Here is a 17823-nt window from a genome sequence, read left to right as displayed (position 1 = left end):
CGTCCGGAGCCTCGCGGGGACGGCCTTTCTTAGGCCCTCCAGCCTCCCTAGGGGAGGAAAGAAGGAGCCGCCATCGCCGCCGTAGATTCCGAAGGGGGGCGCAGAGTCCTCCTGGGTCGCTCGGGAGACTGGGGGAGGGGGTCGGGGAGCCTGCCCCGCCCCGTCCGGGACCTCCCGCCCCCCCGGGCATAGGGACGCTCCCATTGGCGGTCGGGCTCCGCGCGCCGCGCCCATTGGCCGGCCGCCGTGAGGAGCACGCGGCCACGGTGGCGGGCGCGCAGTAGAAGGGCGGCGGACGGGCCGGAGGGCTGAGGGCAGCGCGGGCGGCGCGCAGCGGGCATGGCGGGTGTGGGGCTGCGGGCAGCCGCTCGGCGCTACCTACCGCGCCGAGACCACGGCGGGCCGCGAGCCGCCTCGTCCTCGCCCTCCTGCCCTGGTTGCGGCCCCCCGGGTCCCGGCGCCCACTGCCCCGGCGCCCCGCGCTCTGCGCCTGCCTCGGCGCCCGCCGGCGGCGCCGAGCCCAGCGCACACCTGTGGGCTCGATACCAGGACATGCGGAGACTGGTGCACGGTAGGTGAGCCCGAGCGGGAGGAGCGCCGGGGGTGTAGCCCTCTCGGCGGCACACGCGAGCCTGGGCGACGGACCGACGGACCGAGTTCCAGGGCACCGCTCCCGAGTCGTCCCGGGCTCCGCTCCTCGGGGGAAGCGCCGTGGTGGGGCTCGCCGGGGCCCCAGAGCCCTAAGGCCGGGCAGCCCTTCGGGAGGGACTCCGGCGGAGGGTCCTGGGGGCTTCTGGGGACGCCCGGAGGCGGGCGGGTGCGCGGTTTGTTCCTCTGCTCAGTGTTCAGGAGCTCGGGGTTCCCGTAGCGGCCGCCGGAAGGCGGGCCCCGCCGTCTTTCCTCAGGGTCCCGCCTGTTGGGAGGCCGAAGCGGAAACGCCCCCAACCCCTTGTTCTCTTCGGGGCCCTTAGTTGGGGCGGGAGTACTGGGGACAAAGCCAGCCAGCCGGCGGCGCTGGCCGGAGCGGGCTCCTAGAGACTCCCGACTCAAAAGATGCCGACTAGACTTTTCGGACGCCTCTAGATCCGCCCTGGAGTCTCGCGCTCTCAGCCCAGCAGAGGAAGGCGTTGTTTGGAGAAACGACACCAAGTCGCCCAAGTTCCCTGGAATCCAGAAGGGTTGCTGCTTCCTTGGCCAGGGCACTTACTCTATCCTCTCTCCCTCTGCAAAACGGGCAGATGAGGCCCCAGGGCACCCTGGTGAGGCCAGAGGGCTGGATATTTGTTCTGGTCTCTGGGGCCCTGCCTCTAGCAGACAGATGTGGTTGGGTCTTGGCCCTATCACTGACCAGCTGGGTGGCGCTCAGCAAGCCTCTTCCTCTCGGACCCTCAGTGTCTTACATCGGCAAACACAGTACTGGGGCCTCTGTCACAGGGTTGTGGTGCTGACTCGGAAAGAGGCCAGGAAGGGACAGGGCAACTTCAGGAGGAGCCCTTCCGGTAGTGACATAGCTTTTGTCGTCTGATAAGACAAAGTGGTCCTGTCTGGAAGATTCCAACTGCCTGAACGAGGGCTTCCACTCCAGCTGTGTAGAGACCTGGGAGTAGTGTGGGTGGACAGGACTCACATTTTGAGGAGCTGAAGGCAGAATAAGCCCTGAGGAATGGTGGTTTTGAAGCCCTTGGGCCTCTATCAGGACCATCCCTGCCACCCAGTGGACAGGGCATACATGGGGTGCCGTTTAAGGAGATGTCTTTGCTCTGGGCCTCGAGAAGACCCTTTGTAGAACAGCCTGAGAAGCCTACATTGTAGGTGTGGGGGAGAGACATAGGGAAGTCTAGTGGGCTTTCTCACTCAGGGCCCACTTGGATCTTCAGATCTTCACAGAGACCCCCCCCAAGCTCCTCTTGATGTGATAAGGGCAAGGTCTTTTCCAAGATGCCATAGTGAGTGCCAGGATGGACCAGCCTTGCACCCCTGGGTCCTAACTATCCCCTCTGGCTGGGTTTTCTTGGGGGAGATTCTGGACATTGAGACATGCTGATGCCTGTGGACAAAACTTTGCCAGGGAGCCAGGCCCCAGGCCAGCCCCTCCCCCGCAGCCTCAGTGTGGTGACACTGGAAGGCTAGGCGGAGGGGCAAAGTGATTGAGGCAGGTAGGGTGACCTGAATTCAAATCTCAACTCCATGGCCTATTGCTAGATGGTTTGGGGCAAGTGACTTTACCTCCCTGCGCTCCAGTTTCTTCCTCTGGATGATGGAGGAATAAGTGTGATCACCTCATGGGATTAGAGTGGGCTCTAAGGCACCAGCAGCAGCTGGGAGGATGGCCCCCACAAGTGAGTCTCACGGCTGCCATTGGGAGGAGTTGGCCTGGAAGGTGGGGGCTGGACAGTGAGACCAGTGAATTTGGGAGGCTGGTGCAGATGGAGGGCATATCTCCTCACCTGGCCCCATGCACCACCACAGACCTATGGAAGAAACTGGGGCCTTCTGGCCCCCAGAGCTATGGTTTTCTCAGTCTAGAAGCTGGGTCAGGAGGCCAGGCCTGTGGGCTGCTTCCCCATCCTGCTTTGTTCCTGGGAGGGTTGTCCATCCCTGGGAATATCCTCAAGGGCAGAGGCGAAAGCCTGGATTTGGCCAGAACTCAGTGCCAGCAAGGGGCTGCACAGCCAAGCAGACCCCTGCCCTCCTGGGGAACTACTTGGCTTTGTGCTGAGAGTCACAGATGGCACCCAGGAACTCAGGACCGTGGGAAGGGACATCTCAGAAGCAGCTTCATAGAGAGCTGATGTCAGCTGTGTCTCATGTGCACCCAGGTGAGGAGTGTTCCATCTGCACCCATGAATCTGAAGCAGCTGCTCTTCCAGGCCTAAGGGCCACCAGAGGAACCAGCCACACCTGTTCCCCCACCCACACTCTGTACTTGTCTCCAAAGGAAAGGGGATGGGTGTGGAGCCTGTGTTCCAAAGGGACCTTTGAGGCAAATGTCTGCTCCATGGCCACGGGCTTCTGCTTCAGGATCACAACTTGTTGTGTCTGAGACAAAAATTAATTCCCTGGAGGCCTGGGCTGTTCGGGCCTCAGCCACAGGCTAGAGGTCTCAGGAACGGGGCCACCTGGAGCCCCTGCAAGGCAGTGTGCTGTGTGTACACCTAGTCCTGCCTGCTCCCCTCTGATTCCCTGCAACCCGTTTCCTTGAGGGAAACTGGGGACAGGGAAATGCGGGCTCCAGAGGTGCATTGCCCATTTAATCCTACATTTGCCACGGGTCCAGGTGGGAATGCTGCCCAGAGCACGTTCTGTATGACCCTCTTTTTAATTTTGTAGGTTGATACAATTTTTATTCCCCCTTTAGAGACAAGGAAACTGAGCCCCAAAAGGTAAGGTGTGGTAATTTTCCTGAGGTCACAGCCATGCGAGGGAGGGCTCGGTCTGCTCTCTCTGACCTCAAAGCCCATGCCCTTTCCCCATCCACCTCCCCCACTGCACAGATGGGGAAACCAAGGTAGATAAGCCTGGGAACCCTCAGCCCCTAGGGAGCAGCCAGGGGATTGGGGTGGCTATGACTGTATCCTCAGAGGAGAGCAGCCTGAGTAATGACCCAGAACCCACCACATGTCCCACCTGTCATAATTAGTGATGTTCCCTGCCTAGAGGTGATGCTGAAAACTCGGCCTCTGTGCACCAGTGCTGAATCAAGTCTCGGAGACAGAGTTTCAGGTGAAGTAGAAGAGAATGGCTTTACTGCTTTGCCAGGCAAAGGGGGACACAGCAGGCTCCTGCCTCAAAACACTATCTCCCAACCCAGGAGGAGTTGGTGAGTTTTTCTAGCAATGGTTCAAGGGTGGGGTTGCTGATAAGATTAGGATGTGAGCAAGGTCTGCACGCCTTTAAGCTCATCTCAGGTGATCTCCTAATCTTGATGAGCTCCTCTGGTTCCTCAAATCTTGCCTCAGGTGGTTTCTTGGCTGCTCCTCCCTTGTCTCTGCATCCTTTCCCTTCCTGACTAACAAATGTTCAAATCTGCCCTTTGGAACCCAGGGAAGGTCATGGAGGCTGGAGTCTGTTCCCTACAAACAAGAAACGGGGGACAGAAAGGCTTCTGTGCCCAGGAGCCCCACAGGGTCCTGCTTGGTTTCACTCCCCCCTTTTCTTTGATACTCCTCAGTCTTGAGGAGAACAGATGTTGGACAAGATAAGGAATAAGCGTTTTGGATAGAAATGTTAATCATAAACTTGGCAGAGGGACTCGGTTTTAATCCCCGCTTCAATTTTATCTTTCCCCAAATCTTTCAGGGTACAGGGTGATGGCCACTCAGGCTACTTCCTGCTGAAATGGGGCATAGATACCAAATTAGAAATATTAGAAGGCTTCCCTGGTGGTGCAGTGGTTAAGAATCTGCCTGCCAATGCAGGGGACAAAGGTTCAAGCCCTGGCCCGGGAAGATCCCACATGCCACGGAGCAGCTAAGCCCATGCACCACAACTACTGAGCCTGAGCTCTAGAGCCTGCAAGCCACAACTACTGAGCCTGCATGCCACAACTACTGAAGCCCACACACCTAGAGCCCGTGCTCCGCAACAAGAGAAGCCACCACAATAAGAAGCCTGTGCATTGCAATGAAGAGTAGCCCCCGCTCGCTGCAAGGAGAGAACGCCTGCACACAGCAACGAAGACCCAACACAGCCAAAAATAAATAAATAAATTTATTAAAGAAAAAGAAAGAAAGAAATATTAGAAATACTTGAATTCCTAGTCCTGGATCCGAGGAGTCCTGTATGATTAAGATCTCAATCCCTTAGTCCGCCATTTTGGTGCAACAGGCCCAAGTTAAAGGTAAAACGAGTGACAACTGGAACTTTAGTAGACGGTGTAGATCTCATTTCCTTAGAAATTCAGGAGAATAAATCGGAAACCCAGTCTGGAACTGGGCTGTTGTAGCCAGTTGTTTCCAAACAATTCCCTGTAAGGGGGAAAACTCACCAGGTCAATCCTGAAGACCTGGAAATAGGAAGCTCACCACATATCCAGCAGTTAGAATTATCAAGAGAATCAGCATATGAATCTATAGTTTTGTGGGGAAAAGTAAAAGGTATGAGAAAGAATAAGAAAACAAAACTTCATTCCACTTGTTGGAACAAATACTTAAGGTTTCCCAAAGGGTGAGATGTCCACTTCTTAGGAGTCTTGTTTGCTGGCTGTAGGCAGGCGTGGCTGGTCAGTCTCTGGTGATCATTTTACTCTAGTGTGATGTACCCACGGTTTTACTCCATCCAATTTTAGAGAGGTATGAGTGGTAAGAAGAACATCATATAGAGTCCCTTCCATTTCTCTTCAAGCTGCTGCTCAGGTTCTTGTTCTTTCCACACTTTCAGCAGCACCCTGTCTCCTGCTTTGAAGGGATGAAAGGGAGCTTCCAGGCGAGGGGGAGACCTGTGAGACACAAATCATGCATAGCGGTTAACAATTGACCAATCTGTTGTACATACTGCTTTATTTATTTATTTGAAGTATAGTTGATTTACAATGTGCTAATTTCTGTTATACAGCAAAGTGATTCAGTTATACACATATATATATATATATATATTTTTTTTTTTAAGCTGCATTGGGTCTTCGCTGATGTGCGCGGTCTTTCTCTAGTTGCAGTGAGCGGGGGCTACTCTTTGTCGTGGCATGCAGGCTTCTCATTGTGGTGGCTTCTCTTGTTGCAAAGCACGGGCTCTAGGCATGTGGGCTTCAGTAGTTGTGGCATGCGGGCTCAGTAGTTGTGGCTCATGGGCTCTAGAGCGCAGGCTCAGTAGTTGTGGCGCACGGGCTTAGTTGCTCCGTGGCGTGTGGGATCTTTCTGGACCAGGGCTCGAACCCGTGTCCGCTGCATTAGCAGGCGGATTCTTAACCACAGCGCCACCAGGGAAGCCCTACATTTTTTTTATAGTCTTTTCCATTATGGTTTATCCCAGGAGATTGGATATAGTTCCTTGTGCTATACAGTAGGACCTTGTTGTTTATCCATTCTTTTTTTTTTTTAAGATTTTTTTTTTTTTTTGATGTGGACCATTTCTTTTTTTGAGTCTTTATGGGATTTGTTACAGTATTGCTTCTGTTTTATGTTTTGATTTTTGGCCATGAGGCATGTGGGATCTTAGCTCCCTGACCAGGGATCAAACCCACACCCTCTGCTTTGAAAGGCAAAGTCTTAACCACTGGACTGCCAGGGAAGTCCCTGTTCATCCATTCTAAGTGTAACAGTTGCATCCAGTAACCCCAAACTCCCAGTCCATCCCTCTGCCTCCCCACCTCCCCACCTCCCCCCGGCAACCAAAAATCTGTTCTCTATGTCTGCGAATCTGTTTCTGTTTTGTAGATAGGTTCATTTGTGCCCTATTTTAGATTCCACATATAAGTGATATATATGGTATTTGTCCTTCTGACTTAGTTCACTTAGTATGATAATCTCTAGTTGCATCCATGTTTGCTGCAAATGGGATTATTTCATTCTTTTTTATGGCTGAATAGTATTCCATTGTATATGTGTACCACATCTTCTTTATCCATTCATCTGTTGAACGTTTAGGTTGTTTCCATGTCTTGGCTATTGTGAATAGTCCTGCTGTGAACATAGGGGTGCATGTATCTTTTTGAATTATAGTTTTGTCTGGGTATATGCCCAGGATCGGGATTCCTGGATCATATGGTAGTTCTATTTTTAGTTTTCTGAGGAACCTCCACACTGTTTTCCATAGTGGCTGCACCAACTTGCATTCCCACCAAGAGTGGAATTCCCTTTCTCCGCACCCTCTCCAGCATTTGTTATTTGTAGACTTTTTAATGATGGGGATTCTGACTGGTGTGAAGTGGTACCTCATTGTAGTTTTGATTTGCATTTCTCTAATAATTAGTGATGTTGAGCATCTTTTCATGTGCCTACTGGCCATCTAAATGTTTTCTTTGGAGAAATGTCTATTATGGTCTTCTGCCTGTTTTTTGATTGGTGGTTTTTTGTTGTTTTTTCTTTGTTGTTGTTGTTTGTCTTTTGGCCGCACTGTGCAGTTTGCAGGATCTTATGTCCTCAACCAGGGATGAAACCCGCACCCTCAGCAGTGAAAGCGCAGAGTCCTAACCACTGGACCTCCAGGGAATTTCCTGGGTTGTTTGTTTTTTTGTTGTTGAGTTGTATGAGCTGTTTGTATATTTTGGAGATTAACTCTTGTCTGTCGCATCATTTGCAAATATTTTCTCCCATTCCGTAGGTTGTCTTTTCATTTTTTGAGTGGTTTCCTTTGCTGTGCAAAAGCTTGTAAGTTTCATTAGGTCCCATTTGTTTATTTTTGTTTTGGGAGACCTAAGAAAACATTGGTACGATTTATGTCAGAGAATGTTTTGCCTATGCTTTCTTCTAGGAGTTTTATGGTGTCATGTCTTACGTTTCAGTCTTTAAGCCATTTTTAGTTTATTTTTGTGCATGGTATGAGGGTGTGTTCTAACTTCATTGATTTACATGCAGCTGTCCAACTTTCCCAGCACCATGAACTGTTTTTCTTTCTTTACTCTTAGGAGCCAAGAATGGTCTCCTGTATATAATTTCGTAAGGGCTCAATCCTCGCCTGCTTCTAGGGGCCACCCATATATGGAGGAGAGCAATCGGCAAGCCCTTGTTCTATTTTAGATGAGTTTCCTGGCATAGCTTAGCAAAAGTTCTTCAGGGTGTGATTCATCTTCTTAGCCTTTCTTATAGATTGGCGTCTCCATGCTGAGTGAAGTTTCCATTTTATACCTAAAGCTTTATTTACTGTTTGTGTTATTTCTGCTATGAAAGCAGATCCATGGTCACTCTGAATAGTAGAGGGAAGGCCGTACCTAGGAATAATGTCCTTAAGAAGAGCTTTTGTCACTTCTGATACTTTTTCTTTAGCCAAAATCTTTAGCCAAAATCTTGTTGAAGAGGGTGGGGGAGTTTTTAAATCCTTGTGGCATCCCAAGTCTGATGTAGCTCAGAAAATTCAAGTTCGCAACAATACAGGAATATGTCCGAAATCACATACACAGTGGTCAACTAGTTTTACCATAGTTACTCCATTTTGACTTTCAAATGCACTCCCCTCCTCAGTGTCAAAGCAGATGTACAATGCGTGTCTGAAAGGCTACAAAACAGGCCTTTTTTTAAGGTTAAACCATGTATAAGCCAGTGACTTCCCCACACCTCAATACATGCAGATTTTTTTCATCATTTTCCCTCTGATTGCAAATCTTTCAATAGAAAGCATTGATAATCAAAATAGCTGTCCCTCAATGCCGGGGTGATTCAGCTGTTTGACCTGGTTGTAGATCATATCCCACCATGTTAGGCCTCCTTTATATTTGCCTAGTTAATCCACACTGGGGGAAAACTGATCAGGTATCGTGAACAAGCTCAGAGGTATGTTAATGAGGAAACACTTTATAGGACATATATTTTATCATTTATACCCAGTTGTCACACAAGCATTGTACATGTGCCTTAAGCAGTAGACCCAGCTCAGTGGTATGATATGAAATTTATGAGAGACCTGTATTTATCAAAAGGTCCTCACATAAATCTTGAAGATGAAGCACTTCTGCAAAAGCATCAGAGTACAATAACTGTCTATAAATGACAGAAGGACTTAAAGGATGCAGTTAAACAAAGATGAATACAGATCACTTAAAGGCAAAGGAACTCACAAGCTGTTATCAAAAGCAGTATTTCAAGAAAACTTTAGAGGAAGAAACCAAATCCAGTCTTGTCCCAGCCCACTCCCAACAAAATTCATTTACCCAAATAAATTTCCTTTTCCTTTTCCGCAGACCTTCTACAACTTTCTGTAAACATATTTTGCCCCTTTCTTTTCCATTCAAAATCAACCAGCTCTAGGGCAAAAATCACTTTTTTTTTTTCCCTTAGGAAAATTCAGTGCCATTCCTCATACCATCTTTTGTTCAAAACACACAACCTACTTCCCTTAAGCAACTGTGAATTGTCTTCAGCACTCTGTAGATTGATAAACATAAATACCAATAATTTCCAAAGACATGTGCTTTCTTTTTTTTAAATATTCATTCATTCATTTATTCACTTATTTATTTATGGCTGCGTCGGATCTTAGTTGTGGCATGCGTGCTCTTCATTGCGGTACGCGAGGCTTCTCTCTAGCTGTGGCACGCGGGCTCCAGAGCATGCGGGCTTAGTTGGTTGCCCCACAGCATGTGGGATCTTAGTTCCCTGACCAGGGATCAAACCCGCATCTCCTGCATTGGAAGGTAGACTCTTAACCACTGGACCACCAGGGAAGTCCCAGACGTGGCTTTCTTATACAGAATCACAGGGTGGAACCAAATACCTTTAGTTCCTAAATACCTTTAGTCTCTCTGCAAAGGGAAGCCAGTATTCAGTAATTAATGTTTCAGTATCTTATTTTACTTGGAAATGGCCTACCTATTCAATAAACTTCCATCATTTAACTTAATTTAGCACAACTCTACAATTTTAAGTTACCAAGCATCTGGAGAGATTATTCTTAAGTAGACATTCCTAAAATACTTCTTCTTAAAGAGTTTACCCAAAAACTCTTAACCTCGTTTGCTTTACTTAACACTGATGATTCTAAAGACATGTCTATATTAATTAAACCAACAAGCTTAAGCTACCTTCAATAACAGATATCAATTCAGTACTGAATATTTCCCAGATCGTGTGGTCCAAAATTTATATTGGCCAATTTTTTAGACATTTAGATTTAACTTGTAAGCTCTTACTTTTAAGTCAGTTAAACAGAGCTCATTTACAAGTTAACTTCTACATAAAGACAGAACCAGAGATCTCACAGTTTTTCCACTTGAGTTTAATAAGGCCTTCTTTCCTCTGCCCTTTTTCTTCAGTCTCAGGAACTAGAGATGGTCTAGATAACATGTGTTCCTGAGGACCTAGGCACAGGGGGAAAGAAATACCAATTCCTTTTCATGGGAGCATAGCTGAAGAGCTCCCAGTTTTGTAAAAATACCCTAGGGGGTGTACAGAGATGGAACAGAACTCTGGTCACCTATAACAAGGCTAGTCCAAAAGGGAAAATCCCAACCAACATTCCTCCACAGACAAAGCCCCACACAGTAGGGAAGGATACACTGATGTTGTTGTCACACGTGAGCCCTGTTATTCACGACAGATGTCTCAACCGGTCAGTGCAAGTACTGACACACACACATACAAACAACAAACATGGTCCCACAAACAAAAGATCAGACAAGGTGTAGCCCAAAGATTCCATTTCCACTCCCAGACAGAGAATTCAAAGTGGCTCGCAATGAGCAGGCAGAATTTTGCCACCCTGCGCAAGCCAGAGTGGCTCACCCCAAAACAATACACACAAAAGCACAAACGACAGATAAGCTATGGCCACACAGAAAATCAGAGGAGGTGTAGTTTAAAAATTATACTTCCACTCCCAGACAAAGGTTTCCAAACAGATTGGCTCAGTTCTTGAAAAAGAACAAACCCAGAGTTGGCTCTTGGAAAGCCTGGAGCGGCTAGCCCATATGGAGTGGAGAGAATTCCCAGCCTTTCCATTCCTGTGACAAAATGATTCTAGCTGAAGAATAGAATAATAATTTAGGCTACCATACAAAGGCCACCTCTCCTTACTTTTAAGAATGTACGTTGGCCAAACAGAATTACAATAGAATCTCATTCTTTTTAGTCATAGGTTGATAGCTATAGGTTGACCAGTCTGCCAGAATTTTCCCCAAGGGACTATCAGATGGAATCAAAGAAGAAGCACTTCCCATGTTTGATTGAAAGAACACTCACGCCCAGACCAAGAACAAACCAAAATCCTAGCCAGCAACAGAAGCCTCAAACCAAAGAAACCAAAAACCCAAGCAGAAACCAAAACCAAATGGGCTTCCAAGTCCCACTTAGCCCGTGACCTCTGCCCAAGCGGCACACCTCTCAAATGGGATTTCCTGGAATGGAGAATCCCCCAAATGGGAACCAGGGTTCCCCCAAATGGACAGGGTCAAAGTGGCCTCGGAGTACACGCTGGGGGACTTCCCCAAACGCTAGCCGAGGTGTCGTGACATCTCAAATGCTACTTTTCTGCTTCCTCAAAATAATTCCTTGGAGTAGGAAGTCCAGGGTGGTCCAGGCAGGAGGAAGAGAGGAATGTCCTCAAGGCAAAGATGGCCTCCGCAGCCACTAGGGTGGTCCCTAGCGGGACCACTCTTCCACTGTCTAGTCCCACCTCGGAGTTCCAGCTGCCAGGATGGCCGATGGGGTATGACTGGGGCTCAGCCCTCCCAGGCAAGGGTCCTAGGTGATCTGGCCTCTAAAGGAATTCTCCAGCCCTCCACTCTTGAATGAGGCTGGTATGGAGAAAATCTTGGAGCGTCCAATCAAGCCAGGGAACCTTCCCCCCCACCCCAGGACTGTCCGCGAGTCAGCCCCATGTTGGGCGCCAAATTTGTTGCCAAAAACTCAGCCTCCCTGCACCAGTGCCGAATCGAATCTCGGAGACAGGGTTTTGGGTGAAGTAGAAGAGAATAGCTTTATTGCTTTGGCAGGCAAAGGGGGACACAGCAGGCTCCTGCACCAAAAAACTATCTCCCAACTGGGGAGGAATTGGTGAGGAGTTTTTTATAGCAATCTTTCAAGGGTGGGGTAGCTGATAAGATTAGGGTGTGTGCAGGGTCTGCACTCCTTTAATCTTGTCTCAGGTGGTCTCCTAATCTTTTTTTTTCTTTTTTTTAATTTATTTTTATTTATTTTTGGCTGCACTGGGTCTTCCTTGCTTTCTTTAGTTGCGGAGAGCAGGGGCTACTCTTCATTGCGGTGTGCAGGCTTCTCATTGAGGTAGCTTCTCTTGTTGCGGAGCACAGGCTCTAGGCACGTGGGCTTCAGTAGTTGCAGCACGCGGGCTTCAGTAGTTGCAGCACGCAGGCTCAGTAGTTGTGGCGCATGGGCTTAGTTGCTCCATGGCATGTGGGATCTTCCCAGACCAGGGCTCAAACCCGTGTCCCCCGCATTGCATTGGCCGGCGGATTCTTAACCACTGTGCCACCAGGGAAGCCCTGGTCTCCTAATCTTGATGAGCTTCTCTGGTTCCTCAAACCTTGCCTCAGGTTGTTTCTTGGCTGCTCCTCCCTTGTCTCCTCATCCTTTCCCTTCCCTACTAGCAGCTGTTCAGATCTGCCCTTTGGAACCCAGGGAAGGTCATGGAGGCTGGAGTCTGTTCCCTATAAACAAGAAACGGGGGACAGAAAAGCTTCTGTACGCAGGAGCCACACAGGATCCTGCTCGGTTCCAGGGGCAGTGAATGTCATTACGTGGACCGGTGAGCAGCTGAAATCCGATTAGAGGGGCCTCACTGTGAGACCTGTGGCAGGTGCACAGAGCTGGGGCCCTGAGCAGCAGTGGAGCTACCCAGTACCCCTCACCTTGATAATGTTCCTAAGTCCCAACCCCAGCTTCAGGCAAGGTGGAAAGTGTCAGAGCATAGCCAAGTGTCCCATGAGGCTTAATGAGAGTCTGGAGGAGGCATGGCTCAGAGCAACTGGTAGGCTGCAGGCGGTGGTATAATCCAGGACCCATAGGGTCCTTACCCCACCCATGTGACCCTGGGCGAGTGACTTTTCTCTGAGCCTCAGTTTGACCTTCTGCTGCATTGAGCTAAGAGTACCATTTTAGGGTGTTTTGTGATCATCCTCATTATACTTACACCTCCTTTCTCTAGACCTCCTGCCTCCGGAGGTCTGCAGTCTCCTGAACCCAGCGGCCATCTATGCCAACAACGAGATCAGCCTGCGCGATGTCGAGGTCTACGGCTTCGACTATGACTACACCCTGGCCCAGTATGCAGACACACTGCACCCAGAGATCTTCAGTGCTGCCCGTGACATCCTGATTGAGCACTACAAGGTGAGGCCAGACAGGTAGGGGTCCCAGGCCCTGGAGACCAGTGGGGCACAGCTTGGCCTAACCCCAGGCCAGATCATGGGGCGCCCCTGGATGGGTGGCTGAATTGATCCCCTGAGGCAGCTGCCCAGCCAGCAGGTCTGTCAGTACCGCTGGCTCGGGCCTGACCTGATTTCCCCTCACAGTACCCGGAGGGGATTCGAAAGTATGACTACAACCCCAGCTTTGCCATCCGTGGCCTCCACTATGATATTCAGAAGGTGAGTGGCTAGACCATTGACTCCCTGGCTCCTCCTGACTGGATGTATATCAGACCTACTTCCTTAGCCGCCCGTCTCCTATGCGGGCGGGGGCGGTGCTCATCTTTCTACTCCCTTGGCCTCAGAGCTGTAGCTTCCTCTTGGCGTGCACATGATAACCCTTGGTACCATCCAGCTGGGGCGTCGGCATGGGGGCTAGCAAAGGCTGGCTCAGAGCTAATGGCAAACTCCTTCATTGCCCATCTTACTCCCTTGGTGCCCTCAGAGTCTTCTGATGAAGATTGACGCCTTCCATTATGTGCAACTGGGGACAGCCTACAGGTCAGTGCTGACCTTGCCCTGACCCCACCCCAGCCTGCTGCTCCAGGTCCACACTGTCCTGCGTCACCCCACTGTCCCCCACCCTACACCGTGGCCCGGGCTCAGGACCACTTCGGACTGGTGATCTCTGCATCCACCCAGGGGCCTTCAGCCTGTGCCAGACGAAGAGGTGATCGACCTATATGGGGGCACCCAGCACATCCCACTGTACCAGATGAGTGGCTTCTATGGCAAGGTACTCGCTCCGTCTGCCACTGCCCAGGGCAGCCAGCTCCATGACCTCACGGTGGGTGCTGGCTCCCTGGGAGGCAGTGCCCACACCCTGGTGGACCAGCCCTGACCCACAGGCTGTGCCCCTCCACCAGTATCCCAAGACAGATTTGGAGCTCTTGGGTCTCCAGAGCTGGGGGTTGCTGAGTCAGTGGTCCTTCCTCAGGGTCCTTCCATCAAGCAGTTCATGGACATCTTCTCGCTGCCAGAGATGGCACTGCTCTCCTGCGTGGTGGACCACTTCCTGGGCCATGGCCTGGAGTTTGACCAAGCACACCTCTATAAGGATGTGACGGTGAGGGCACTAGGCCTGCCTCCCAGTGTGGCAGGGAAGGTGAAGTCCAGCCACAGCAGGGCAGGTCCTCCTGGGCTCCACTGTGGCCTCACTGTCCCTCCACTGCCCCCAGGACGCCATTCGAGATGTGCACGTGAAGGGCCTTATGTACCAGTGGATCGAGCGGGACATGGGTAAGGGGGGATGGTTGCCTGCTGCGGCCTGCCTGGGCAGGGTGCAGGGCTGGCCCTCACAAGCTCCCATCTCCCCCCATTAGAGAAGTACATCCTGCGAGGGGATGAGACATTCGCCGTCCTGAGCCGCCTGGTGGCGCACGGGAAACAGCTGTTCCTCATCACCAACAGTCCTTTCAGCTTCGTGTGAGCACCCCCGTGCCCCCCAACCCGTGGGAGGAGGGAGCAGGGCAGGGGCCTGAGTTGGGGTGGGCAGGCCTGGAGCCTCCCTCAGACACCTGCCACCTGTCCCACTCTGTCCCACCCTTGCCCAGGGACAAGGGGATGCGGCACATGGTGGGTGCCGACTGGCGCCAACTCTTCGACGTGGTCATCGTCCAGGCAGACAAGCCCAGCTTCTTCACCGACCGGCGCAAGTATGGGCCTGGCAGGGGCGATGGGCCCAGGGAGCGGGGACTGGCCTCTGCTTGCCGCCCTGTGTGCCTGGGGTGGGGGCACCCCCTTGCTGATGGGCAGGTGAGCAGGTGGGCCTTTGCAGAGTGGGAGGTGTCCAGCCTGTGGTCCTGCCACAGACTGGAAATCAGGCCCTTTAACCCCACCCTAGGCCTTTCAACCCACCCTAGGCCTTTCAGAAAACTTGATGAGAAGGGCTCACTGCATTGGGACCGTATCACCCGCCTGGAAAAGGGCAAGATCTATCGGCAGGTGAGAGCCATCTAGGTGGGAGTTGCACCTGGTAAGGATCCCAGGGCCCAGCCACGGCCCCAGGCTGTGGCGGGGCTGCCGCATGGCCTCTTGGGCCCTGACCAGCCACCACACCTCTGTTGTGGCTCTGTCCCCTCACAGGAAGTGGCTCCCAGGGCCTGCAATTGGGCCTCTCTGTGCTGTGCTTTCCTCGTCTGTAAAAGAGGTATAATACTCTACTTGAGTGGTGGTGTAAAGCTCTTAGATTGTTCGGGCATTTGCCAAGTGCCCAGTAAATGGCCCTGGTTTCGCTTGGGGCTGAGCACTCTGCTGCAGCCAGATGAGCCTGGTGGGGGCAGCGCACAGGCCTCTGAGGAGACCCCTTTCCTGGCTGGCTAGGAAGATGAGAAGGGGCCTTGTGCTTGGTGGGGAAGTGTCAGGTGGCTGCGAGCAGGAGGTGATGAAGGCATTTGGCTCTGGATGGAATGTGGAAATCCTGGCTGAGCTGGGCTTCTTGGAGATGGAGGTTCCAGAAGCTGGGGGCAGGGAGGAAGCCAACAGTCGGGCCAGTGACAGCCACAGGGAGCAGCCTCGGGCCGCCTGGTGCCAAGGTCCCAGCCCTTCACCCCTGCCGACTACTCAGCCTTCCACCCTGCTGGCCCCCAACTGTCTGTGGCCCCCTTGGGCACCCGCTTTTCCCCTCGGCTCTGAGGCTGATGCTCCCTGTTGTCTTGGCATCCTGGCTGAGCCTGAGGAGGGTCACGCATCTTTGTGGGGAACACTGATTTTTCTTCTCTGGCAGGTTTTAGACTTCTGTATGCCCGATGATCTGAAATTTCATTGTGTGCGTGGTTCTCGTCTTCCTTTGCTCTCCCCTCCCCGTCTCCTGTTGCTGGAACCTCAGGCTCCCTCCTGCCTGACTTGGCACGTCCTCAGCGCTCCACCCGCTCATACTTCCCTCTTGCTCCGGGTCCCCTGCTCCTCACCCTCTCTGCTTGAGCTTATTATTTCAACCATAAAGTCCTTCACAGCTACCTGTTTCCCCCATGGCTGTCACCTCCCCAGGCCTCTCACACCCGCAGACTGCTTCTAGTAACTCCTTTTTGCTGGGTGTATATTCTTCTCACTTCCGGGCTGTGGGCGCCTGCCCTGCGGAGGCTGCTGTACTTCGTGCTCTGTGCCCGCCCCCCCAACCCCTGCCCCAGTTTCTGCTCCCCTGCCAGCTTCCTCTGCTGTGCTCGAGCCTGGCTGTTTTCATCTTTTCTCCAGCTTTGGCGCAGGAGGGGCAGGCGGCCTCACAGTGAGGACTGCCATTGGTCTGCTGGGTCCCTCTGGGCTCAGGCTGAGGTGGCCTGCTTGCTTCAGGGCCCTGGGGTCACTGCTGCAGATTGTTTCCCACAAAGAGTGGATTCAATTCCTAGCTTGGGTGGGTTGTGAGGGCACGGGGAGTGGAGGCCCAGGGCACCAGGCCAAGCCTATAGGAGACCTTCATGCCCCAGGCAGACCCCCTTCCGGAGCCTGGAGGGGACAGCGAGGCCACGGGAAAGGGCAGCCCAGCATCCGGCTAGAGGGGACTTGCTGCCTCTGGGGATTAGGGATTTGGGAAGACTGGTGGAGAATAGCCCTGGGGGAGCCCCCTCGGCACACTGGGCTTAGCCCAGTCCCCCCCGCCACCCAATCTCTTCCCAGGGAAACCTGTTTGACTTCCTGCGTCTGACGGAATGGCGAGGCCCCCGTGTGCTCTACTTCGGAGACCACCTCTACAGTGACCTGGCGGTGAGGGCGGGAGGCGGGGATGGGTCGCAGTGGGGAGGGGAGGGGGGCCTCCTGGCTGGCGCTGAGCCCTGCCTGCCCTGCACCCTGACCCCCAGGATCTCATGCTGCGTCACGGCTGGCGCACAGGTGCTATTATCCCCGAGCTGGAGCGAGAGATCCGCATCATCAACACGGAACAGTACATGCACTCGCTGACGTGGCAGCAGGCGCTCACAGGGCTGCTGGAGCGTATGCAGGTGCGGGGGCAGCTGGACGTCTGCGGGGAGGTGGGGGGCCGCTGCCTGGCTGCACACGCCCAGAGCACCCCTTGTCTCCCCCAGACCTACCAGGACGCCGAGTCTCGGCAGGTGCTGGCCGCCTGGATGAAGGAGCGGCAGGAGCTGAGGTGAGTGAGTGGTGGGGCCTGGGCAGGAGCCCCAGCCCAGCCCCCTCAGGAGCCCCCCCGTGAGTGCCCACATCTCCCTCCCCAGGTGCATCACCAAGGCCCTGTTCAATGCGCAGTTTGGGAGCATCTTTCGCACCTTCCACAACCCCACCTACTTCTCGCGGCGCCTGGTGCGCTTCTCCGACCTCTACATGGCCTCCCTCAGCTGTCTGCTCAACTACCGCGTGGACTTCACCTTCTACCCCCGCCGCACGCCCCTGCAGCACGAGGCACCGCTCTGGATGGACCAGCTCTGCACCGGATGCATGAAGACACCCTTCCTTGGCGATATGGCCCACATCCGCTGAGGGTACCTTTATTGTCTGGACCAGGCCCAGCCCCTGCTGTCCCACCCACTCTGGGCAATAAAAGCCGCCTCCCTCCTGCTCATGCCTCTGCTTCAGCACCGGCTGCGTCTGCGTCACTTGACCTCGAGGATCCTCTGGGTGTCAGGGAAGTCGTCCTCCAGGAGTGAGTCCTGAGGGGAGGACTGTTTGTTTGTTTGTTTGTTAGTGGCTGGGCCGAGACCAGGCCCTGGGTCCCCTTTCCCAACCCCCCAGCCCCCGCACTCACGTCAAAGGGCTCACAAAAGGCATCATGGCTACCAAAGACCGGGTTGGGGACAGAGACCAGGGTTGGGCTCGTCCCTTCCTGCCATGGGGAGAAGTCATCAGCAGCATCATCTTCCGCC

The 17823-nt window shown here is 52.7% G+C and overlaps 2 protein-coding genes across 14 annotated transcripts in view; one reads left to right on the top strand and one right to left on the bottom strand.

Moving 5' to 3' along the window:
- Positions 1-279: 279 nt before the first annotated feature.
- Positions 280-17518, top strand: NT5DC2 (5'-nucleotidase domain containing 2). Of its 4 annotated transcripts, none has more exons than XM_059939859.1 (14): positions 280-571; positions 12748-12932; positions 13115-13189; positions 13455-13510; positions 13652-13745; positions 13947-14075; positions 14188-14248; positions 14332-14434; positions 14563-14664; positions 14872-14953; positions 16622-16708; positions 16804-16944; positions 17029-17093; positions 17179-17518. In XM_059939859.1, the coding sequence occupies exons 1-14, from the start codon at positions 340-342 to the stop codon at positions 17438-17440; spliced, it is 1674 nt and encodes a 557-aa protein (XP_059795842.1). In that variant the 5' UTR covers positions 280-339; the 3' UTR covers positions 17441-17518. The 4 variants fall into 4 exon arrangements, with proteins under 4 accessions (XP_059795842.1, XP_059795843.1, XP_059795844.1 ...); XM_059939860.1 differs by lacking the exon at positions 280-571 and adding an exon at positions 3413-3723; XM_059939861.1 differs by lacking the exon at positions 280-571 and adding an exon at positions 3738-3820.
- The window catches only part of LOC132375069 (nischarin), an 88908-nt gene continuing 88498 nt past the window's right edge, over positions 17414-17823 (bottom strand). For 9 of the 10 annotated variants that reach the window (XM_059939840.1, XM_059939832.1, XM_059939838.1 and 6 more), the window contains 2 exons: positions 17706-17822; positions 17414-17610 (listed from right to left, as the gene is read on the bottom strand). In XM_059939840.1, the coding sequence (XP_059795823.1) occupies positions 17554-17610; positions 17706-17822 (174 nt within the window). In that variant the 3' untranslated portion in view covers positions 17414-17553. Of the gene's footprint in view, positions 17623-17705; position 17823 lie in introns of all 10 variants that reach the window. The other variant, XM_059939836.1, reaches the window with a different exon arrangement.

Source organism: Balaenoptera ricei, chromosome 11 (assembly GCF_028023285.1).
Source record: "Balaenoptera ricei isolate mBalRic1 chromosome 11, mBalRic1.hap2, whole genome shotgun sequence".
Classification (NCBI taxonomy): domain Eukaryota; kingdom Metazoa; phylum Chordata; class Mammalia; order Artiodactyla; family Balaenopteridae; genus Balaenoptera; species Balaenoptera ricei.
This window is presented reverse-complemented; position numbering and strand designations above follow the sequence as displayed.